Source organism: Haliotis rubra, unplaced genomic scaffold (assembly GCF_003918875.1).
Source record: "Haliotis rubra isolate DU_JTF1 unplaced genomic scaffold, ASM391887v1 Scf638, whole genome shotgun sequence".
NCBI classification, from domain to species: Eukaryota; Metazoa; Mollusca; class Gastropoda; order Lepetellida; family Haliotidae; genus Haliotis; species Haliotis rubra.
The window spans coordinates 337654-364871 of record NW_025767344.1 but is presented as its reverse complement, the minus strand read 5'-3'; the positions used below and the strand labels follow the sequence as shown (position 1 = coordinate 364871).

The following is a 27218-nucleotide window of genomic DNA, read 5'->3' as shown; positions in this document are numbered from 1 at the left end:
TACTTCAACTAACATCAGTCTGTCATTACTTCAACTAACATCAATGAAGTATTACTTCAACTAATATCAGTCTGGTATTACTTCAACTAACATCAGTCTGGTATTACTTCAACTAACATCAATGAAGTATTACTTCAACTAACATCAGTCTGGTATTACTTCAACTAACATCAATGAAGTATTACTTCAACTAACATCAGTCTGGTATGGAAAGCACCTGACCTTGAACAAGCCCTGTCAGCACCATAACCCAAACACTAAAATAATAGTGCGGAGAACTCAGCTCAGCTAAGTAAACCAAACAATCAGGTTTTAGCCTTCAGACTAAAGTAAATATATGCACTTGTCCAAAAATAGATGAAACAAAAGTGTACTCATGTCAGATGATTAACCCTGAATAAACCTCAGGCAGCATTACAAAACAGATCTAATGGCAAGCTAAAGGAAATTGTTTTTGTGACAATATCTGGTGAGTCAGTGAGACACTAGATTAAAAATCATAATTGTTTTTTTTTACCATATTTGATGTGGTGAGCAGCTGAAATATAGCTGTGGACTTACCCCTCGGAGTTGACTACTTGATACTCTGACATAGGAGCACCACACATTCAGCATATAGAACTTGGAAATTATGCAAAATTGTTTGTAGTAATTGGTCCCTTGTGGATTATTCTTTTCAGATCAAAGTGTTTATGGCACATTAAAGTTTGATTTGTAATGCTCAACTTTGTACGATCCACATTTAATTCAATAAATATTAATGAATTGCCAGCACAAAGAGATTCAGTTTCACGATGATGTTTTCTTATGAGATTGGCTTGAACTTCATTCTTTATTAATATCAAAATAAACACGCTTTACTCCTCATCAATTTTGCAGTTTCAGAGGACAAAATAAAAGGAAAAATTCATGAGATTGAAATATAATGTCAACATCGTGTCATGGAAGCTCCACAACAACACCTCTCATTCATCTTCATGGCAAGATATCCTTTGCCCTCATTCCATGGCTGTTACATCATACCCTGATATCATAGCTCTTGATGGTGAGCTGAGGTGAGGTGAAATGGGTTTAATGTCGGACTTGAGAATATTTCGCTCATATGATGATGTACATGCATGTGTATGTGTGACAGCTTGCACTAGCCCAGACTGAAGCTGGTTTTATAGTGCTAGCTCACTGAGATACCATGCCGCAGTGAAGCATGAATATCCCACTCAGACACATTATACTGACTCCGAGCCAACCAGTTCTTGTTGTACCCATTAATGCCGAGCGCTAGGCAGGGACCAACAAGTACCATATTTTAACGTCTTTTGGTATGACGCGGCCAGGGATCATACCCATGACCTTCTGCTCTCCGGGCGGACAATCTAACCACTACACCACGGAGGTGGTCTATAGCTCTTAAAACCATACCAACATATAATGGTTGTCATATCATACCCAGATATTATAGCTCTTACAACCATACCAACAAATAATGTCTGTTATCATCATACCTACATATAATGGCTGTTATCATCATCCCTACATATAATGGCTGTTACCATCATACCTACATATTATGGCTGTGGCTGTATTATGGCCCATCATACCTACATATAATGGCTGTTACCATCATACCTACATATAATGGCTGTTACCATCATACCTACATATAATGGCTGTTACCATCATACCTACATATTATGGCTGTTACCATCATACCTACATATTATGGCTGTTACCATCATACCTACATATTATGGCTGTTACCATCATACCTACATATTATGGCTGTTACCATCATTACTACATTAGTCATTACAGTTTGTATGATACCTTCATATTTATAGCTATTAACATCATACCTAAATATAACCACTGAAAATATTTGTCAAGGATAATATAGCTGATGATATACATGGATGATGGTGTGTTAATATCTTACAAAATTATGATAGACTTTAACAATAGATGCTGATATTTCAGCTGGTAACATCATTTGTAGATATTATGTTTGTCAAAGAATGTGTAGGTATCATAGCTGTAGACATCATACGTTGATATTATAGCTGTTAATGTCTAATGCATATGTTACAGCCTATTTAGGTCATGTACATAACCATATTATATTATATCTGTAAACATAAAGTTGATAGTATAGCTGTTATTGTCTACATACATATTACAGCCAATGTTGTCATGTACGTTACCATTATTGTATTATATCTTACAATAACATTGATAGTATAGCTGTTAATGTCTAGGTACATAGTATATTATAGCCCGTGTTGTCATGTGGATAACATTTAATAAAACCATATGGATATTATAGCAGTAAACATCATGTGTAGACATTTTAGTTGTTAGATGCGTACATTATAGGAATTTGCATTAGAGGGTATGAAGGGATTATATCAGATAATACAATATGCTGACTCAGATGTTGTGCTCTACAATTCATCAGGTATTCTTTTGTGAATAGTCTCTTCCATCTGCAAGTCACTGACTTCCTCATAAAGAACTTTTTTGCTCCCTGTTGAGTGATGGAGGCCCTTAACATCAAACCTCAGTGACTCAATCTCCACAACATCGTCCATTTCAACTGTCTCCCTCCGATCAGACCCACTGTCCCCCGGCATGAGGTGACGGAACTCACGATTAACGGAAAACAAAAACGCTAAAATGTTGGGATAGTTAAATTCTCCCATTGCTTTCTTATCAAAGGTATGGCGTTGAATTGTGGGGATTCCATACTCTCCCCACCACTGGTCATGAGAACAAGCAGAGTAGGCATGTCCTTGTAAAACTTTTCCATTCCAAGACCACGAAGACCTGCCGAAGATGGTTGTACAATCCTGCCGAAACTGAAGTATTTTTGGAAGCGAAGTGACAGAGCTTTCATCATGGCTGAAGATTCCCTCTCTTCTGAAAAAGAGACAAACAAAAACATTATTGATCCAATCATGAGCCTGCTTTCAAATAAGTGATAATTCGTAGCTCTGTGACACCCCGAGATAGATCGCAGCCCCGCAGTGATGCAATATCTTGTTCAGCGCTGAAAAAGTTGTTGACATCCGCACATAGCTGAGCGGAAGCAGGACCACTCTCCGAGCCTGCACCTCAGAGGAGATCAGCTATACCTTGGACCCCACTCAAGCAGCCTTCTAATGAAGTGCAAATATTGATATTTGTCCATTTTTGTTTTAATAAGCCAATGAAATTGATTTCAAACTGACTTGGTAAATTAAATTTCAACATGAAAGCAAGACTGTATAACATATTCCATACAACAAAACTGTGTTACTGGATTAACATGCTTCAAATATTATCGTCTCACCTTGCCCTGAATCATGTGGATTCCTCGGGACATAAAGGTAGTGAAAAAGATAATTAAATTTCTATTTCAACATTTATGTTTTCCATTTTACAATAAATGGAATATCTTTGAAAACCACTGTCACAAGATTTATATGCCTTTCCTGATGATTCCAGAAGTAGATGTTATTGCCAGCTGCAGACGTGTGTTACCACTGCACATCTGCGCACAGATGATTTCATGCAAGGCGTAGGGACATCAGCAAATGTACTATATATACATATGATCTCTGGATCCATAATGTATAAAGAAAATATTGCATACTGCACACAATGACCTCCCCTATTTCTAATACAGTATAGTGTTCCTCAGGTCGACCTGCACTGACTCAGTGCACAGATCTGTACAATACTTCAGAGCACTACACAATCACCACATCCTTCTTGTTATTACATTTTCAGCCCTGTAAAAAGGCCTGGAATATTAAAACACATTCTTCCATTGTCAGCTGTGCATAACAAGATTTATTTCTCAGCAGCACAGAGAAATAATCGTTAAGTATGTGTTTACATTATAAGGCTATGCGACAGCTGTGCTTTGAGATGGGGTAATGTGGGAATTGATTGTCACAAACATGCATCAATAGGAATCCTTTCAATGGCAACCTGCTGCCACTCTACACTTGACATACAGGCTACGTTCTTAACAGGTTCATTTTCATGGTATCATGACTTTAAGTCATCATTAGCATACTGGTGTTGTCATCTTTTCATGACCCGTGAAGATCCGGGTTAGAATTGGTCATCAGTAACCCATACTTGTCTCCCCGTGAAGATCTGGGTTAGAATTGGTCTTCAGTAACCCATGCTTGTCTCCCCGTGAAGATCCGGGTTAGAATTGGTCTTCAGTAACCCATGCTTGTCTTAAGTGGCGACTAACGGGATGGGGACATATGTCATCGTATCCCAATTGCGTAGATCAATGCTCATGCTGTTGATCACTGTATTGTTTGGTCCGGACTCGATAACTTACAGACCGCCACCACATGGCTGGAATATTGCTGAGTGCAGCGTAAAAATAAACTCACTCACTCATTTTATCATAACGTTAATCATTGATTTCATCACTGTTAGCCTATGTTATCGTGACATGTGATCATTATCACTGCTAGCCTATGTTATCGTGACATGCGATCATTATCACTGCTAGCCTATGTTATCGTGACATTTATCACTGACTAGATCATTATCACTGCTAGCCTATGTTATCGCGTGACATGTGATCATTATCACTGCTAGCCTATGTTATTATGTGACATGTGATCATTATCACTGCTAGCCTATGTTATCGTGACATGTGATCATTATCACTGCTAGCCTATGTTATCGTGACATGTGATCATTATCACTGCTAGCCTATGTTATCGTGACATGTGATCATTATCACTGCTAGCCTATGTTATCGTGACATGTGATCATTATCACTGCTAGCCTATGTTATTGTGACATGTGATCATTATCACTGCTAGCCTATGTTATCGTGACATGTGATCATTATCACTGCTAGCCTATGTTATCGTGGACATGATCATTATCACTGCTAGCCTATGTTATTGTGACATGCATTATCACTGCTAGCCTATGTTATTGTGACATGTGATCATTATCACTGCTAGCCTATGTTATCGTGACATGTGATCATTATCACTGCTAGCCTATGTTATCGTGACATGTGATCATTATCACTGCTAGCCTATGTTATTGTCATGTGATCATTATCACTGCTAGCCTATGTTATTGTGACGTGTGATCATTATCACTGCTAGCCTATGTTATCGTGACATGTGATCATTATCATGTTATCTGCTAGCCTAGCCTATGTTATCGTGACATGTGATCATTATCACTTATCATTGTGATGTGATCATTATCACTGCTAGCCTATGTTATCGTGACATGTGATCATTATCACTGCTAGCCTATGTTATCGTGACATGTGATCATTATCACTGCCGAAATTATTATCGTCCTCGTCCCATGACATTCAGTTATCTTTAGCATCACCATTATCCTCCTCCTCATTGTCTTACACACCTGTACGTGGGAATCCAATGTGAGATAATTGGTATCAAACGTGTGAGATCGATCCTAGGTCAGCAATAATCAATTCCATGGTGATAATCTGAGGACTAAACATGACATACTACTTTCCTGAGTGGAATTTATTGGCAAGTGAGTTGTGTCTCAGACTTGCTAAGGTCCGTGTTGAAACGTGATGTTTTTAGAGTGTTAATTGGTGTTCTTACGTCTTATCTACTTGTCATTATTATCATGACACCCTGATAATCCATGGATATGACGGGAATGTGGATGGTGACACTAGGTGTGATGGATGTGGTTGTGTGGATGGTGACACTGGGTGTGATGGGAGTGGTTGTGTGGATGGTCACACAAAGTGTGATGGATATGGTTGTGTGGATGGTCACACTAGGTGTGATGGATATGGTTGTGTGGACGGTCACACAAAGTGTGATGGATATGGTTGTGTGGATGGTCACACTAGGTGTGATGGATATGGTTGTGTGGATGGTCACACTAGGTGTGATGGATATGGTTGTGTGGACGGTCACACAAAGTGTGATGGATATGGTTGTGTGGATGGTCACACTAGGTGTGATGGATATGGTTGTGTGGATGGTCACACTAGGTGTGATGGATATGGTTGTGTGGATGGTCACACAAAGTGTGATTGATATGGTTGTGTGGATGGTCACACTAGGTGTGATGGATATGGTTGTGTGGATGGTCACACTAGGTGTGATGGATATGGTTGTGTGGATGGTCACACTAGGTGTGATGGATATGGTTGTGTGGACAGTGACACTAGGTGTGATGGATATGGTTGTGTGGATGGTAACACTAGGTGTGATGGATATGGTTGTGTGGATGGTCACACTAGGTGTGATGGATATGGTTGTGTGGATGGTCACACAAGGTGTGATGGATATGGTTGTGTGGATGGTCACACAAAGTGTGATGGATATGGTTGTGTGGATGGTCACACTAGGTGTGATGGATATGGTTGTGTGGATGGTCACATGGTGTGTTGGATATGGATGGTGTGGATGGTGTGACAAAGGATATGGATATGGTTGTGTGGATGGTCACACTAGGTGTGATGGATATGGTTGTGTGGATGGTCACACAAGGTGTGATTGATATGGTTGTGTGGATGGTCACACTAGGTGTGATGGATATGGTTGTGTGGATGGTCACACAAGGTGTGATTGATATGGTTGTGTGGATGGTCACACTAGGTGTGATGGATATGGTTGTGTGGATGGTCACACAAGGTGTGTTGGATATGGTTATGTGGATGGTCACACAAAGTGTGATGGATATGGTTGTGTGGATGGTCACACAAGGTGTGATGGATATGGTTGTGTGGATGGTCACACTAGGTGTGATGGAAATGAATACACAATGCCATATAGAAAGTGATCATATGTAACATATGTTATATTTGGGCTTACACTTTCTTAGTAAAGTACAGATTCTAGCACTTTTGTTGGGTTGTATCCCATTCAAGATTCGAACCCACACCCTAAGAGTCAGGCACCTAATCGGCAACACACAAAGTCAGACGCCTAACCCGTTTATGAATCTACAATATCAGATCCATGATACCAGGTGTTTTTTATACAGCGCCTGGCTTCAAACTTGAGAGCTGCTCTGGGTAGCACTGTTATGACGGGGTCCAAAAGGAATACAAAGGTTTCTACGGCACACACTGGCTTCAGGAAACACAGGAATCTTCAAGTTGGTCAGCTGTTTGAGTTGATGTTATAGAGAGGAAGATTAGTACCCTGGGCTCTGTTGGATCTATCTCCTGGTTTGGTTCTGGTCTCTGGAACCTTTAGATTCATCTGATTGGTTGTCTAGAGAGTGTGGCTGAGCTTGTGTGTTGACAGTAGGCTCTTGATATACCGGTAGTACCTAATCAGATTGGTCAGTGATATGTAGGTGATGGTCAGGAATTAAGGCAGACTCCAGAACTGTTGTGATGTGATCAGTTGACTTGGATCTACAGCATTACTCTGCATGCATTGTAGGTGACTGATTGCAATGGTGCCATTTATAACAGCACTGAAGTATTCTATTCTTGACAACACAAAGATTATGGGCAATATGTTATGGACCATTGCCTTCAAATTAATCCCATATATCCAGATCAAAATGACAACACAATGAGTTTCGTGAACCTATGATGGTACACATCCGAAACACAGGCAAAGGTAGGTCAAGAGTTCAAAACTATTAGTCAACTTTGCAAACTCAGCAGTTTTAGAGCCCATCAAAGTGCACCAGTCATGTGGATACATGATCGCCACATGTGGTTGTTGTTGTTGTTTAACATCCATGAAAAAATGTCACATGTGGTATTGAAGACGTCATGTACTATGGCTGCACGCATACTTAATTTGAAAATGATACAAGTCAGTCTCGGTTAACATAACATATTAAATATGGCCACCAAGGCCGTCCTATTAAAAACTGGATCAGAATTAGATAAGCACTGTTCAGTCCTACTACTGGATACTCAACACAAAATTTCACAGATTTCAGAAGACATGTCACAATGCAGAGTCAGTATGTTTTGGGGGAATGAAAGTTATTTTGAAGGTCAAAATAAAGTAAGATTGAACAAGTTTTGAATACTAAGAGCACATGACTTCTAAAATATATCTGCCAAATCACTTTCAATATGGCTGCCTTCTTGTTTGTTGTGTAGGAAAACTGGGTTAAATTGTAGTGTAAGCAGGGGAAGGGGCTTCATAACGGGATATTCAAACAATACGTACCACATATAGCATACCGCCATGATGTTGCTGGAATATTGCTAAAAGCGGCGTAAAACCAAACTCAGTCAGTCAGACATATAGCATAACTGTCTTGTAGCTTGTAGACTTGTAGATAGTCTTGTAGCATATTGTTTCACTTGCTCTACTACGGGACAACTTCTTGACGGGGTTACCGTTCATCGTAGCGCTAGATACATTGGGTAGGCCACGTGGTTGGCGCTAAATATGTTGGGTAGGCTCTGTAGATGTAGATGAACTTTGACCCATGTCAGAGGTCATTCTAGAGCGCTATATAAGTGACCTGGCTCTCTGGATTCAGTGTCTAGCTTTCGGTCATCCGAGCAACATCAGGTAATATCTCTGTCCCGAGGCCCTGTTTCAGGATCATACCCTCCCCGTTTACAGAGTGGAATGTTCGGTCTTAAAGGTCACATGCATCCAAAAAATCAAACATAATTAAAACACAATTATCACTTATTCATGACATATAATAAACATTGCTGATTATGAAAAAAACATATAAGCAAAATTATAAGCGTACAATCGCAAACCAAAAGTGCAATATTTTGTACTTGGGTTTACTTCCAAAGATACGAAGCAGCCGGGATTCCGAACCCAGTCAGAGCGGGTGGGTGTGCACTCAAGTGTAACGGCTGGTTCATCTGCAGATATCCTTGCGGCTCATTGTGTGTGTATATATAGAGATGTTGGGTTTTGTAAATACATGCTCATTTCTTGTGTATAACATTTTGCAATCAACAGACATCATAACATGTCATGTGTACAAGTATCACACCTGCCTGTCTGTGTAATTACATAATGTGACAGAGACCGAACTCGGGCCATAACTCAATGCGTTTTGTTTATGGTGTATAGCCTGATAGGTGTTAAGTTCAAATTGCATGTGGTCAGTGATCGAAGTTGTGTATTGAATATTATATTGTATTTGTACAATCATTGGATTTGTACTACCATTGTATTCCTTAGCAGTTATTAGTATTGATTTGCAAACCGAGTTAATTATATAATATAATTGTTATATGTACAGTACTTTTTGCTATTTATTGGTTTAACACCTAATTGTTTTACATACAGATTTCTAGACTAAAGTCAGTCATTGTACCTGAAGATGTGATTGTGTTCTGGCAGCCAGTCACTGCACCAGCTCCACCAGCAATACGTCTGCGTCTGCTGCGAGTCAATGGATGATTGACAGCTGACACCAGGTGTCTCTGATTCCGTTTGTCTGTGATGTGAGGAGACACGTTTCACCTGAAGGGTTGTCCTTCCCTGTCCAGAAGTTATGGCATAATCTCTACACAAGTAACTCTCAACAACCTATTTATGGCTAATCGATATGTTAAGAAACGGACAGTTTCCTATTTTGGGTAGATCAATATTTACTGAATGGATATGCTCAGCTCACTCACCCTGTAACGGTTATAGTCATTAGTGGCAACTTATGGAGCAAAACATTAACACAATCAGCTTTTGAAGGTGCAATGTCAAAGGAACTGCATCAACATTACTTGAAGAAATTCCAGTACTTAATCCGGCTTTAATAGGAAGGAATAAGGAATAAAATCTCACACTCCCTAAATAAAGACATCGTATGATGGCAACATATGCCTGCTGGCAGTTAAAAGTATGTGTGAAAAGGCAAGAGCATGGAGCCTTCTATGTGGCCCACAGGAGCCACTTGGAGTGAGAATGTGGAGCCATTTATAACATCAACATGATTCAGTTAGACCTGAAATCTTCTCCATGACCAATAAGAATGGGGCGTCATCTATATGACCAACAGGAGCCAGTTGGAATACGAATGTGAAATCTTCTTTACGACCAACAGCACCTCCTTGAAATGAGAATGGGGCACCATCTATATGACCAACAAGAGCTAGTTGGAATACGAATGTGAAATCTTCATTACGATCAACAGCACCTCTTTGAAATGAGAATGGGGAGCCATCTATATGACCAACAAGAGCCAATTGGAATACGAATGTGAAATCTTCTTTACGACGAGCAGCACCTCCTTGAAATGAGATGAATAATGATGGCCATCTATATGACCAACAAGAGCCAGTTGGAATCATCTTAATGTGAAATCTTCTCTATAACCAACAGCACCTCCTTGAATTGAGAATGGGGTAGCCATCTATATGACCAACAAGAGCCAGTTGGAATACGAATGTGAAATCTTCTCTATAACCAACAGCACCTCCTTGAAATGAGAATGGGGCACCATCTATATGACCAACAAGAGCCAGTTGGAATACGAATGTGAAATCTTCTCTATAACCAACAGCACCTCCTTGAAATGAGAATGGGCTGCAATCTATATGACCAACAAGAGCCAGTTGGAATCACGAGATGTGAAATCTTCTCTACGACCAACAGCACCTCCTTGAAATGAGAATGGGGCGCCATCTATATGACCAACAAGAGCCAGTTGGAATACGAATGTGAAATCTTCTTTATGACAAACAGCACCTACTAGAAATGAGAATGGGGCGCCATCTATATGACCAACAAGAGCCAGTTGGAATACGAATGTGAAATCTTCTTTACGACCAACAGCACCTCCTTGAAATGAGAATGGGGCACCATCTATATGACCAACAAGAGCTAGTTGGAATACGAATGTGAAATCTTCATTACGATCAACAGCACCTCTTTGAAATGAGAATGGGGAGCCATCTATATGACCAACAAGAGCCAATTGGAATACGAATGTGAAATCTTCTTTTACGACCAGCAGCACCTCCTTGAAATGAGAATGGAGCCCATCTATATGACCAACAAGAGCCAGTTGGAATCTGAGATGTGAAATCTTCTCTATAACCAACAGCACCTCCTTGAATTGAGAATGGGGAGCCATCTATATGACCAACAAGAGCCAGTTGGAATACAGAATGTGAAATCTTCTCTATAACCAACAGCACCTCCTCCCTTGAAATGAGAATGGGGCATAATCTATATGACCAACAAGAGCCAGTTGGAATCTGAGAATGTGAAATCTTCTTTAACACCAACAGCACCTCCTTGAAATGAGAATGGGGCCATCTATATGACCAACAAGAGCCAGTTGGAATACTTAATGTGAAATCTCCTCTATAACCAACAGCACCTCCTTGAAATGAGAATGGGGAGCCATCTATATGACCAACAAGAGCCAGTTGGAATACTTTAATGTGAAATCTTCTCTATAACCAACAGCACCTCCTTGAAATGAGAATGGGGAGCCATCTATATGACCAACAAACCAGCCAGTTGGAATACATTGCCAGTTGGATGTGAAATCTTCTCTATAACCAACAGCACCTCCTTGAAATGAGAATGGGGAGCCATCTATATGACCAACAAGAGCCAGTTGGAATACGAAATGTGAAATCTTCTCTATAACCAACAGCACCTCTCTTGAAATGAGAATGAGAATGGGGAGCCATCTATATGACCAACAAGAGCCAGTTGGAATACTTAATGTGAAATCTTCTCTATAACCAACAGCACCTCCTTGAAATGAGAATGGGGCCATCTATATGACCAACAAGAGCCAGTTGGAATACTGAATGTGAAATCTTCTCTATAACCAACAGCACCTCCTTGAAATGAGAATGGGGAGCCATCTATATGACCAACAAGAGCCAGTTGGAATACGAATGTGAAATCTTCTCTATAACCAACAGCACCTCCTTGAAATGAGAATGGGGCACCATCTATATGACCAACAAGAGCCAGTTGGAATACTGAATGTGAAATCTTCTCTATAACCAACAGCACCTCCTTGAAATGAGAATGGGGCACCGTCTATATGACCAACAAGAGCCAGTTGGAATACGAATGTGAAATCTTCTCTATAACCAACAGCACCTCCTTGAAATGAGAATGGGGAGCCATCTATATGACCAACAAGAGCCAGTTGGAATACGAATGTGAAATCTTCTCTATAACCAACAGCACCTCCTTGAAATGAGAATGGGGAGCCATCTATATGACCAACAAGAGCCAGTTGGAATAAATGAATGTGAAATCTTCTCTTCTCTATAACCAACAGCACCTCCTTGAAATGAGAATGGGGCCATCTATATGACCAACAAGAGCCAGTTGGAATCTGAATGTGAAATCTTCTCTATAACCAACAGCACCTCCTTGAAATGAGAATGGGGCAGCCATCTATATGACCAACAAGAGCCAGTTGGAATACTGAATGTGAAATCTTCTCTATAACCAACAGCACCTCCTTGAAATGAGAATGGGGCACCATCTATATACCAACAAGACCAACAAGAGCCAGTTGGAATACATGACCAACAAGAGCCAGAATCTTCTCTATAACCAACAGCACCTCCTTGAAATGAGAATGGGGAGCCATCTATATGACCAACAAGAGCCAGTTGGAATACTGAATGTGAAATCTTCTCTATAACCAACAGCACCTCCTTGAAATGAGAATGGGGCAATCTATATGACCAACAAGAGCCAGTTGGAATACTTGGAGATGTGAAATCTTCTCTATAACCAACAGCACCTCCTTGAAATGAGAATGGGGCAGCCATCTATATGACCAACAAGAGCCAGTTGGAATACTTAGATGTGAAATCTTCTCTATAACCAACAGCACCTCCTTGAAGATGAGAATGGGGAGCCATCTATATGACCAACAAGAGCCAGTTGGAATACTGAATGTGAAATCTTCTCTATAACCAACAGCACCTCCTTGGAAATGAGAATGGGGAGCCATCTATATGACCAACAAGAGCCAGTTGGAATACGAATGTGAAATCTTCTCTATAACCAACAGCACCTCCTTGAAATGAGAATGGGGCGCCATCTATATGACCAACAAGAGCCAGTTGGAATACTGAATGTGAAATCTTCTCTATAACCAACAGCACCTCCTTGAAATGAGAATGGGGCAATCGTCTATATGACCAACAAGAGCCAGTTGGAATACTCTAATGTGAAATCTTCTCTATAACCAACAGCACCTCCTTGAAATGAGAATGGGAGCCATCTATATGACCAACAAGAGCCAGTTGGAATCTGAGATGTGAAATCTTCTCTATAACCAACAGCACCTCCTTGAAATGAGAATGGGGCATAACCATCTACCTCCTTGATATGAGATGTGAACTTCTCTAGAGCCAGTTGAAATGGAATACTGAATGTGAATCATCTTCTTCTCTATAACCAACAGCACCTCCTTGAAATGAGAATGGGGCACCGTCTATATATGACCAACAAGAGCCAGTTGGAATACTTAATGTGAAATCTTCTCTATAACCAACAGCACCTCCTTGAAATGAGAATGGGGCACCATCTATATGACCAACAAGAGCCAGTTGGAATCTGAATGTGAAAATCTTCTCTATAACCAACAGCACCTCCTTGAAATGAGAATGGGGCAGTTGGAATAATGAATGGCCTATATGACCAACAAGAGCCAGTTGAATACAGATACTTCTCTATATGTGAAATCTTCTCTATATGACCAACAGCAATGTGAAATCTCCTTCCTGAAATGAGAATGGGCACCATCTATATGACCAACAAGAGCCAGTTGGAATACTTAATGTGAAATCTTCTCTATAACCAACAGCACCTCCTTGAAATGAGAATGGGGAGCCATCTATATGACCAACAAGAGCCAGTTGGAATACTAATGAATGTGAAATCTTCTCTATAACCAACAGCACCTCCTTGAAATGAGAATGGGGAGCCATCTATATGACCAACAAGAGCCAGTTGGAATACTGAATGTGAAATCTTCTATAACCAACAGCACCTCCTTGAAATGAGAATGGGGAGCCATCTATATGACCAACAAGAGCCAGTTGGAATATAATGTGAAATCTTCTAATGTGAAATCTTCTCTATAACCAACAGCACCTCCTTGAAATGAGAATGGGCCAGCCATCTATATGACCAACAAGAGCCAGTTGGAATACTGAATGTGAAATCTTCTCTATAACCAACAGCACCTCCTTGAAATGAGAATGGGAGCCATCTATATGACCAACAAGAGCCAGTTGGAATACTGAATGTGAAATCTTCTCTATAACCAACAGCACCTCCTTGAAATGAGAATGGGGCGCCATCTATATGACCAACAAGAGCCAGTTGGAATACGAATGTGAAATCTTCTCTATAACCAACAGCACCTCCTTGAAATGAGAATGGGGAGCCATCTATATGACCAACAAGAGCCAGTTGGAATACTAATGTGAAATCTTCTCTATAACCAACAGCACCTCCTTGAAATGAGAATGGGGCACCATCTATATGACCAACAAGAGCCAGTTGGAATACGAATGTGAAATCTTCTCTATAACCAACAGCACCTCCTTGAAATGAGAATGGGGAGCCATCTATATGACCAACAAGAGCCAGTTGGAATACGAATGTGAAATCTTCTCTATAACCAACAGCACCTCCTTGAAATGAGAATGGGGAGCCATCTATATGACCAACAAGAGCCAGTTGGAATACGAATGTGAAATCTTCTCTATAACCAACAGCACCTCCTTGAAATGAGAATGGGGAGCCGTCTATATGACCAACAAGAGCCAGTAGGAATACGAATGTGAAATCTTCTTTACGACCAACAGCACCTCCTTGAAATGAGAATGGGGCGCCATCTATATGACCAACAAGAGCCAGTTGGAATACGAATGTGAAATCTACTCTATGATCAACAGCACCTCCTTGAAAAATATGTTGTTCAATCTTACAGCAAAGTACCAAAATACAAATTCCAAATTTCATTACATTTTGAAGAAAGATTGTCTGAGTAATGGCCACAAGCATATATCTCAATGTGGCTGCCATGATAGTCACATGCAGAATCATACCACTGAAACAAATACAGATGTCATTATTGGCGGGAACAAGCACATGAAACTTCAGCTATACAGTGAGCCCAAATACTAACAGATCACTATTTACCAAATTTCAAACTTTTTGAGCGAATCTGCTCAGTAAAGCCACATGATGTTTAATGATCAAAGAGCAAAGGTAAAAAATGTCATAAAAAACGGGGCATATATGTTGAGATATATATGTACCAAATGTTTTACATTTCATACAAAAACAACAAGAAATGGACAGAAATAATATTTTAACTATGGATGCCACCTCATGAATGACCTTTGTTACTAAAAAACAATATTTCAAATGAGGGATGCTCAAACATGCTTTCTTCAAAACCACATTCTGCTGCATAGCTCTATAGAATACTTCTGCTGTTGCCACAGTCATGTAAAACATATATTATATAACATGATAATCACAGGTTAGAGGACAAATTTTAAAGCACATTGCTTGTGCCCCCAAATCAACAACACACCAATGGGTGGGCAGAAGGAAAACATAAACACTGTTTTATTCCATATTTGTAAAACATTTTAGTCTGCAGGTGACAAAAGCAATCATGAAAAAAAAGTCTCCTGTTGACACGCCTGAATCTCATTTTGAAGGAAAAACCCATCTGTGATTCACAATAAACTACAGTCCTATTTCCTAGTTTTGGTACATATATTTATTCCTGCTTAATAATAGGTTGTTACAAAAACAGTTGCCAATGGCTGATGAAATCAGCTGAATACAGATAACTTCATCTACTCTACAAAATTAGAAATTTGACAGCTGGATTTAATGGTAATATTTGTGACTGGGTAATACAGTTTATTTTTTTGTTGTGCCATACGCGGCATGTGGGGCTGATTGAACATGGTTTGGGCAACTAATGTAAAAAATATCAAAAAGCATGAAAAAAGTATGAAAAACCACAAACATGTGCAGCGAGTCATGTGATCACCTTAGCGATGCATTAGAACACAAGCACACAGACATTGCCCAACAGGAAAGTTCATCTAAATTGCAAGTTCAATCAAAAAGCAAGTATGCCGTGACTCAAATCAGCAATGTGAACGTGCCATGGCTGGGCGTAATGCTGGACAACCCATTGTGGCAGTAGCACAACCCTGGACCCTGACTCTACACGCTGTGAGGAAACACATGCAACAGATGGGCACCGTTGATACAAATAGTGTGTGTTTGCACCGTTGTTACAAGTAGTGTGTGTTTGCACCACTGATACAAGTAGTGTGTGTTTGCACCACTGATACAAGTAGTGTGTGTTTGCACCACTGATACAAGTAGTGTGTGTTTGCACCACTGATACAAGTAGTGTGTGTTTGCACCACTTGATACAAGTAGTGTGTGTTTGCACCACTGATACAAGTAGTGTGTGTTTGCACCACTGATACAAGTAGTGTGTTTGTTTGCACCACTGATGGTTGATACAAATAGTGTGTGTTTGCACCACTGATACAAGTAGTAGTGTGATGATTGCAACCGCTGATACAAGTAGTGTGTGTTTGCACCACTGATGGTATACAAATAGTGTGTGTTTGCACCACTTGATACAAAGTAGTGTGTGTTTGCACCACTGATACAAGTAGTGTGTTTTGCACCACTGATACAATACGTGTGTGTTTGCACCGTTGATACAAGTAGTGTGTGTTTGCACCGTTGATACAAGTAGTGTGTTTGCACCATTGATACAAATAGTGTGTTTGCACCATTGATACAAATAGTGTGTGTTTGCACCACTGATACAAGTAGTGTGTGTTTGCACCATTGATACAAGTAGTGTGTTTGTGTTTGCACTGTTGATACAAAGTGTGTGTTTGCACCACTGATACAAGTAGTGTGTGTTTGCACCACTGATTGATACAAGTAGTGTGTGTTTGCACCACTGATACAAGTAGTGTGTGTGTTTGTTGATACAAGTAGTTGTGTTTGCACCACATACAAGTAGTGTGTGTTTGCAACCACTGATGGCACAACAAGTAGTGTGTTTGCACCACTGATGGTTGATACAAGTAGTGTGTGTTTGCACCACTGATACAAGTAGTGTGTGTTTGCACCACTGATGGTTGATACAAGTAGTGTGTGTTTGCACCACTGATGGTTGATACAAGTGTGTGTTTGCACCACTGATACAAGTAGTGTGTGTTTGCACCACTGATACAAGTAGTGTGTGTTTGCACCGTTGATACAAGTAGTGTGTGTTTGCATCCACTGATACAAGTAGTGTGTGTTTGCACCGTTGATACAAGTAGTGTGTTTGCACCACTGATACAAGTAGTGTGTGTTTACCATTGTAGTGTGTGTTTGATACAAATAAGTAGTGTGTTTGCACCATTGACCAAGTAGTGTGATACAAGTACAAGTGTGTGTTTGCACCACTGATACAAGTAGTGTGTGTTTGCACCATGGTTGATACAAGTAGTGTGTGTTTGCACCACTTGATACAAGTAGTGTGTGTTTGCACCCACTGATACAAATAGTGTGTGTTTGCATCACTGATACAAGTAGTGTGTGTTTGATATGGTTGATGAAGTAGTGTGTGTTTGCACCACTGATGGTTGATACAAGTAGTGTGTGTTTGCACCACTGATGGTTGATACAAATAGTGTGTGTTTGCACCACTGATACAAGTAGTGTGTGTTTGCACCACTGATACAACTAGTGTGTGTTTGCATTGATACAAGTAGTGTGTGTTTGCACCACTGTTGATACAAGTAGTGTGTGTTTGCACCACTGATGGATACAAGTAGTGTGTTTGCACCACTGATGTAGTGTGTTTTGCACCATTGATACAAGTAGTGTGTGTGTGTGTTTGCACCTGATACAAGTATGTGTGTTTGCACCACTGATACAAGTAGTGTGTGTTTGCACCACTTTGATACAAGTAGTGTGTGTTTGCACCACTGATGGTGATACAAGTAGTGTGTTTGTTTGCACCACCATTGATACAAGTAGTGTGTGTTTGCAACCACTGATACAAGTAGTGTGTGTTTGCACCACTGATGTTGATACAAGTAGTGTGTGTTTGCACCACTGATACAAGTAGTGTGTGTTTTTGCACCACTGATACAAGTAGTGTGTTGATTGATACAAGTAGTGTGTGTTTGCACCACTACAAGTATGTGTGTTTGCACAAGTAGTGTGTGTTTTGCAACCACTACAAGTACAAGTAGTGTGTGTTTGTACAAGTAGTTTGCACCACTGATACAAGTAGTGTGTGTTTGCACCACTGATACAAGTAGTGTGTGTTTGCACCACTGATGGTGTGATATACAAGTAGTGTGTGTTTGCACCACTGATACAAGTAGTGTGTGTTTGCACCACTGGTGATACAAGTAGTGTGTTTGCACCACTGATGGCACCGCGATACAAATAGTGTGTGTTTGCACCACTGATACAAGTAGTGTGTGTTTGCACCGATGGTTGATACAAATAGTGTGTGTTTGCAAATACAAGTAGTGTGTGTTTGCTGACCACTGATACAAGTAGTGTGTGTTTGCAACCACTGATGGTTGATAAAGTAGTGTGTGTTTTTGCACCACTGATGATATACAAATAGTGTGTGTTTGCACTGATGGTTGATACAAGTAGTGTGTGTTTGCACCATTGATACAAGTAGTGTGTGTTTGCACCACTTGATACAAGTAGTGTGTGTTTGCACCATTGATACAAATAGTGTGTGTTTGCACCGTTGATACAAGTAGTGTGTGTTTGCACCGTTGATACAAGTAGTGTGTGTTTGCACCACTTGATACAAGTAGTGTGTGTTTGCACCGTTGATACAAGTAGTGTGTGTTTGCACCATTGATACAAGTAGTGTGTGTTTGCACCGATGATACAAGTAGTGTGTGTTTGATAACCGTTGATACAAGTAGTGTGTGTTTGCACCGTTGATACAAGTAGTGTGTGTTTGCACCGTTGATACAAGTAGTGTGTGTTTGCACCACTGATACAAGTAGTGTGTGTTTGCACCGTTGATACAAGTAGTGTGTGTTTGCAGTTGTGTGTTTGCAAAATTGATACAAGTGTGTGTTGCACCGTTGATACAAATAGTGTGTGTTTGCACCATTGATACAAGTAGTGTGTGTTTGCACCGCTGATGTGTTTGTAGTTGATTGTTTAGTGCACAGTTGATACAAGTAGTGTGTGTTTGCACCATTGATACAAGTAGTGTGTCTTTGCACCATTGATACAAGTAGTGTGTCTTTGCACAAGTAGTGTGTTTGCAACATTGATTATGTGAGAGCATGTTTCATACAAGTACTATGTGAGTGCATGGTTCATACAAGTATACTCTTAAAAAAAAGAAACTTGACATAGGACAAATTTGAATTTTAGGAAAATATGACACAAACCAATCCATGCTGAATCCCTGAATGGTTGCCGAGGTCAAAATGTTTGAAAAAAGAAACGTTTAACAAAAACGTAACGTTACACTCACGTCTGTAGTGAATCGCTAAAACTCACCCTACATGAAATGCATGAGCATCATGAAATTGTGAATCACCTTGAGCTGAAGCCTGTGACTGTAGGCTTTATAAAGCCACATGAATGATACCCCACATGCATTGCTTTAAGCCACAATAGACGACAAAAGAATGAAAAGACCGACAGAAGCTCAACAACCCAACGCCATCGGGCGTTTACAAGGACGGACATCGCAGCATGATGTGGCAAGGCACTTCAGCGTGTCCAGACAGACCATCACAAACCTATGACCCGATACAAAATTACTGGGAGTGTTAATGACAGACCCAGGTCAGGTTGACCTGGAGTTACCACCGCCGCCCAGGATCACTACATCCGGTTGAGATATTTTCGTTCCAACGCCATGGCCGCATCATCCACAACAATCTAAATCCTTGGACTGCTCCGAATCTCTGACCAGACAGTGTGCAATTGGCTATGGAAAGCCAGACCTTTTGCCAGAAGACCAGTTCAACATCACATCGTTCCCTACATCAAGGTGATCTTTGGAGCATGACAATGCTCGACCTCACGTTGCACGTGTTTGACAGGTCTTCCTCCAGAAAAACAATGTTCAGTTGTTAACTTGGCCTTCTTGATCAACGGATTTGTCCCCCATTGAACATCTATGGGATACTCTTGATCGGCGCTTGCACCAGCGGAATCCGCCACCTCAGACACTTCAAGAACTGCACACAGCACTTCAGCAAGAGTATCAAACCATTCCTCAAGACAGCATTCGCATCTCCTTTCTTCTATGGGTCACCGCTGCCAAGCTGTTATCGATGCTCATGGTGGTCACACCAGATACTGACATTTTCCTCTGACCAAGTGGCTTTAATAGCCCTCTGTGGTTTTACCAAACACTTTCTGGATAATCATGTTTTGGAAATTTGTAAAGTGATGATTTTGCTGTAACTGAGCAATGATGTCATGTTTGAATCAGTTATATGCACTCAGTAAGTAAACTCCAAAACAGCATGTCAAGTTTCATTTTTTGAAGAGTATACTATATGAGTGCATGACATAAGACATATTTTAGGCAGGTTTCATACAAGCACTGTTCATACATTGACAATTTTCTGTCTTGTCAAACCATGGGCTGGGTGCAAAGTATTTAAGGTCAGATTCTTCAGCAGACTCCAACTGCAAGTTGCAGAAACAGCTCCATGCTCGAAAGTACAATACAACATGGCACGCCAGCAGGGCCAGGGACCTGCCCTTCCGCCAACCAGGGCACAGTATACAGGTCAATAGATATTTAGCTTCCCTGGAAACGGTTTCAACACTGCGTTACTGCCAGGATATAGCCACTAGCCCCTGGGATGTAATAAATCATCTTGAATTTACTATATCAAATTAGCAAGTACACAAATTGGCTTTGTGAACCAAATTATGACTCTGTGTATTCCTTCAGGCACAGCTCAGTGGACTGTCATATCCTGCTGCCAAATTAACATAAACTACATTCCACTCCCTCCACCAACCCAACCACATCCTTAAACAAGTTCATAAACATTATCTGACATTCACATATATACTCCACAACACCTAATAAAATAACTATCACCAACAACACAGGATCTCCATGTCTATCACCAACAACACAGGATCTTCATGTCCATCACCAACATCTCATGCCTGTAACAAAACAGGATCTCCATGCCTGTAACCCACAACATAAGATCTTCATGTCTGTAAACCCACAACTTCATAACATAAGATCTTCATGTCTGTAACCCACAACATAAGATCTTCATGTCTGTAACCCACAACATAACATCTTCATGTCTGTAACCCACAACATAAGATCTTCATGTCTGTAACCCACAACATAAGATCTTCATGTCTGTAACCCACAACATAACATCTTCATGTCCCACATTAGATCTTCATGCCTGTAACCCACAACATAACATGCCTGTAACACATATGTCTTCATGCCTGTAACCCAGTAACATCTTCATGCCTTTAACCAACAACATACAAGTTTCATTTCTTTAACCCACAGCATAAGATCTTCATGTCTTTAACCCACAACATAAGATCTTCATGTCTTTAACCCACAACATAAGATCTTCATATCTATCACACGCAATATCTCCTGGCTACCTGGTTATCATTCCTGAATGCAAGTCTGTGCACTGTGGAATATTTTTTTTCAGATATGAAACTGTGAAAAGCCACAGACATCAAGTCTAGCACAAATCACACAATTTGTTTGGGAGATGAGTTGTGAACAATATGTCACTGTTTCTAGTGTGTGCAACCCTATTGAGAATAAACACAGGCTGACAATATGTAAGCAAGGGGTATTCACAGATTTGGCACTAATGTCCTGCACCACCAAATCTCAGCTGTTTCTGTAAAATATCTATATTTGGGGATAAAACAACTATTCCTTCACATTGTCCTATGTCTTGGACTTCAGAATAAGTGGCAATGTCGATCTCTGATTTTAACCATTTAAAGTAGTAAATAAATTTCAAAATTAAATCTCAACAAAAACACTAAAAATTGTTCTCAAATAGCCTGAAAACACAGAAAATCGCAAAAACAACATTGTATTTCTTTGATGAAATCATTGCTATTTCACTTGAAATGCTGCATAAAGAAGAACGTTCTTAGTGCAGAATTGCTGCACCATGGAGGAAATTGGAGACAAGCATGTGTCATCGACATCAATCTCACAGCATGGTCAGGTCGTTCCACGCTCAGCGGGTCAGACACAAGTTGACCTAACGCACATTCATTATTAGCTGCATTAACGACCTGGACTTATATAAAGTTAGTTGTGGCTACCTGTTATGAAGACAGCAGGGAATCGAGAGGGCTTCGACATGTAACTGTCAATCAAGAAGTCTTCAAGGTCATCAGAGGTCAGCTGCAAGGTTGTATCTGGGATGGAACTGACAGCCGTTGATCTTGCAGTGTTAGGGTCACTAACTCGACGCCAGGATTTTAATTTTGTTTTCTTGGTGCCATACTTGTACACACGTGCATCACTGTCATTGTCAGCACTGTAGCCCTGCAAAATTGTGAGAAAGTGACTCTTATTGGTTCTCTAGTTTTGATATCATATAATCTTAAAAACAAAACCAAATGGCACTAAAGAATACGAAGACCACGGCCTACTGGCCACACTGTGAGAAGACCTCCATGGCCATATTTAGTTGCAGGGATGTGAGTGTGTATGTCGGCCATCTAATTGGGGATGTGTGTACAATTCTTCTAATGCATTTTACATCAATTGCCTGTGTACAGTGATCTGCCAAATTTGATAGGGGATGGTGTGATTTAATGTCATCGTTATCTTACTTTAAAGGCAAATATATTGGGTGAAAAGATCCATTTCATTTCACATTTGGTACAGTTGTTGGCCAAATATGATTTCTGATGTCAACTTTTCTTTCAACTTTTAACTTCATGTGGCTACCATCATTTGCACTGAGATGCAGCTGTCTCTCGGGCTTGTGGTTTCTGATTAAGATTCTTGATAACTTTCTAAATTTGGTATTATTTCTTTTCTTCTTAATTACAATCTGAATTCCAATGTAGTGAACAAACCACTATGGTCCTACATGGCCTTGAAGTACTGCCATTTTTGTGGTGTCTGAGACGAAATGATAAAATATCTTTCAAAATTTAATTGTTCTCCTTTATTTATAAATCATTGCCACATAAAATTTACAGCATGACATTCATTCATTTTCTTCACATCCTGTCAAAGTTACAACTTTCTTGGTTTTGCTGTTTATGAGGACAAAATGAAAAACATTTTGCTTTTTAACACAATGAACTGTGGATGTTTTGGACTAACCAGTAGATATTAACAGACTGTTAAACCCAAATCATATCATGAGTGAGTGAGTTAGTTACGTTTTACGCTGCTTTTAGCAATATTCCAGCAATATCACGGCGGGGAACACAAGAAATGGGCTTCACACATTGTACCCATGTAGGGAATTGAACCCGGGTGTTCAGCGTGATGAATGAACGCTTTAAACACTAGGCTAGCCCACCGCCCCATTGAAGGAAGGCGGAAGGAGGGAGGGAGGCAGGGAGGGGAGTTTAAAACTGCATGAAGCTGCAATGCAGCACTGTCCCCATAGACGACACCAAGATGGCCTTCACAAGATGCCCGTGAGGAATTTGTATTGACTAAGGGCTACTAGTTCCCCATTGGTTAAAAAGTATCAATCATTTTAATCTGGGAGATAATCATACCAATCAAAAAGAGAGATTCATTCAATGATCACTGACATGTTTTGTAATCTTTTTGTAAGAGCAATTAGCAAAATTCCTAATGTTTTATAGATCTTGAGGCACATCAAATATTGATGCCCTGACAAAATCAATCATAATTCCAATTTAACAACTCAGGCATTATATTAGATTTTCATTTTTTATAATGCATTTGAAAATAAACCATTTTTCTATTTCCTTTTCAAAGACTGACAAGAGCTAATCACACAGTTATAAGCACGCAGTTCTTAATCAGCGTAGGAGATTGAAATTGACTCATCTTTTTAAAACGCTTACCTTTCCCAATTTCTTGCTCAAGTGCTCAGTATTGCTGCCATATTATCCTACTAAAAGGGTCAGTGGGATAGCTGAGTGGTTAATGCTTTCCCTGGTCATGCCGAAGTTCGATCCCAACATCAGTACAAGGGAATATTGCTGAGTGCGGCGTAAAACTAAACTCACTCACATATCAACAAAAAAGACAAAAAGGAAAACACCAGAGCTTTGTATTATAGAATTTGTCTGTATCTTTTCACATGATAGTTGGACTTTCTATTATTCATCTGAAATGTGAATCCCCATCTCTAACACAAACCACCTGATATCCTGGTTCCACCTCTGTACATGAATTAATGAGACTCATATCCGTTATATCCCAATGCTGGTTGAGGGGAATTATAAATGGCCAACAATGATGCAAGTCATTGCTGTTTGACTCTTTGGTGAAACCCAGGAGAACAGTCTGGAACTGGCAACCATCAGTGAGGTGTGACGTGCCATTAGCGAACACAGAAGTATTAACTACATGGCTGGCTGGCTGTTACGCAGATATTCAACATCACATCACTGCTTTGATACAATTATACAATGAGTAAGAAGGGTTTAAGCAGTAATATTCCAGCAATGTCACAGCAGGGATATGGGTACAAGAAACGACTTCCCACGCAGTACCCATGTTGGGAATAGAACTCAAACCATTGGCATGACCACTGAACACTTTAACCACAAGACTATTCCACTTTGCCTCAAATATTTACGATAACCAATGCTGTTACCCAAAGTCAAATCAGTCCATCACAAACCTACAACTGACACACTGAGAATCACCCCCAAGTGTATTTCAACATAATATTTATATCAACATGAATCAACGAATGTCAATATATCTTGCATCAAAAGACAAGAGAGTGATATTCTATATCAGCCAACATACTTCTTCGACTTTCTGTACTAGTAAACTGTAATAATAACAGTAATAAACAGTGACGTGTCCAGCTCACCAGCTTCAGTAACACATACAAGATGTACTTCAGTTGTGACATCACAGTGCCTGATGATGTCACAATGGTGTGCAAAGCATTATGAAGCAATTTTATTGCTGTGATATCTCCTGGCATCTTATATACACACACCCATGCTATATATCCTACAATAACTGGTTTCTTTATAATAAATCTAAATTACTCTTTTTACATATTTTGGTTTACAGATTGCATTAGATTCACACAAACATATACACAAATTTATGTAGCTAAACAAATTATTACTGAAATATCTGTTGTTATTTCTTTGTTCTGTGAGATTTGTGGGCAAATCTGAATAATAATTCTGTATAAAGTGCAAGTTCTTTAAAATACTTTTACAGTATCACATGCATACATGATGATACATCTGTGTGGGCTTTGAGTTAACACTGTCTGCAAACAGCCTACAATTAGTCTATACAGGTTTACAATGGTAAATCCTATATACACAAACAGAGGTGTAGGAGTCACATTTCAGATGTGTCAAATATCACAAGATCCTTGGTTTGAACTTTTTAATGAGTAACTAAAATGTGTGAAATACATAACAACCAATGCTGCAAGCATTTGCCATAATCGCGATATTGTGATTTTATAATTACCATGAACTTGTAGAAACAACTGACAGTGAACTCATAAACAAACTGGGAGTGAATTCATAAACATATTGTTTTTTATCTGTATGATAATAAGTAATTTTACCAACATTATTAACACTTAGCAGATATTGATGTGTTATATTAAGTCCAACAACAGGAACACTTGTACAAGAACATATATGATTGGCTGCATCACTTCCTGAAAGAAACACATGTTTTCATTGGTGGCAAATTTCGTTTCATGTTTCTAAGTGTTTTCTTTTGCATGTTGTTTTGTGTCAAGCACAGTTTGTGGCAAGTATTAACACTTCTCAAAAGGACCTCTGTAAATACTATCATGAGTGATTAACCCAATAAGTACACCCAAACTTAGAAAGACAAGAGGATTATTGTCATGGGGGGACTAGGGGATTGTCTTTTGTTGTTTTGCTAGGATATTAGAGCTATATTTAGAGTTTGATCATCCGGTCAGGTCATTGACGGCATTGTAGTTAAGATTTGAAATACATTTGCCACATAATAATTCAGTTTGATATTTAATGAAGCAATTTTATGAAACAAGTCTACTTGTCATCTCCATGGCTATCAATTCACACACAGCTGTGTATTCTGAAAGTATATAAGTTTCCGAAATTCTAAATCTGTGACAAACTGTGACGTCATATACTTTTCAGTGACATCATTACTACGTCACTTCTTCCAAATCCTAACATCAATTGTTCCTTCTTACTCCCAAAATGGTTTATTACACTGATAAACTCAATAAAACATAATTTATATTACAAACTATTATTTACAATTTCTTGAAGCAGTTGTTCGTTGTTGTTGAGGTCGATCATGCCGACCCAGACCACACCCCTCAGGCTGACGGCCATAGACTTCCAGCTTCGCTCCAGCATGCCAGTGTGAAAAATGACGATCCATGGGTCAGGGCGCTTAATCACTAAGCCGGAAAAGTTTCCCTCACTTAGAGGGAAGATATCCTGAAACATCTCATAGTCTTTAAATGCTGGCGTTTTTTGATCGTTGAAAACATATTGACTAGTTAGTACCTCTTCGACAGTCATAAACAGGCACATAAGTAAAACAACAGTGTTACAAGTAGCCATTTTGAAAACTTCTCAATGTAGCGCGGATATCCGCGTTATGAGTAGAAATTTGTCAAGACCCACTTCTAAAATGGACTCTCAATGTTGCTGAATAAACTTGATAATAAACCCATTAAGAGATTATTTAGAAGCATCTGAATACACTATCACGGTGATAGTTAGCAGATGATGAGTCATGTGTCTAAAAGCCCCAAATTCAGCGATTTCTGAAGTCTTTTTGCCCAATTGAGCAACCTAATTTTAGGTGTAACGAATTTGAACGTACACCGGCCTGAACGCGGAAGTCGATTTGTCGAAACGCGATAGGATAGTTTACCTTGGTTACCAAAGAGCGTGCAGTGGAGGCGATTAACCCTAAGTTACCAGGGTCAGTTCCGGACAGAAACCAAAGTCGCATTGTGCGATCTTATCTTTGTGTAGCCTATGTTTTAAGCAGAAAATGTATCCATAAAA

General features: G+C 39.7%; 1 protein-coding gene across 1 annotated transcript; it reads right to left on the bottom strand.

The window, feature by feature from the left end:
• Positions 1-1297: 1297 nt before the first annotated feature.
• Positions 1298-26951, bottom strand: LOC124256731. Its single transcript, XM_046690694.1, is given in 5 exon segments — positions 1298-1558; positions 1599-2713; positions 2716-2913; positions 22311-22536; positions 26454-26951. Coding segments are annotated over 4 exon segments (1011 nt in total). The 5' UTR covers positions 26766-26951; the 3' UTR covers positions 1298-1558; positions 1599-2438.
• Between the last annotated feature and the right edge of the window lie 267 nt (positions 26952-27218).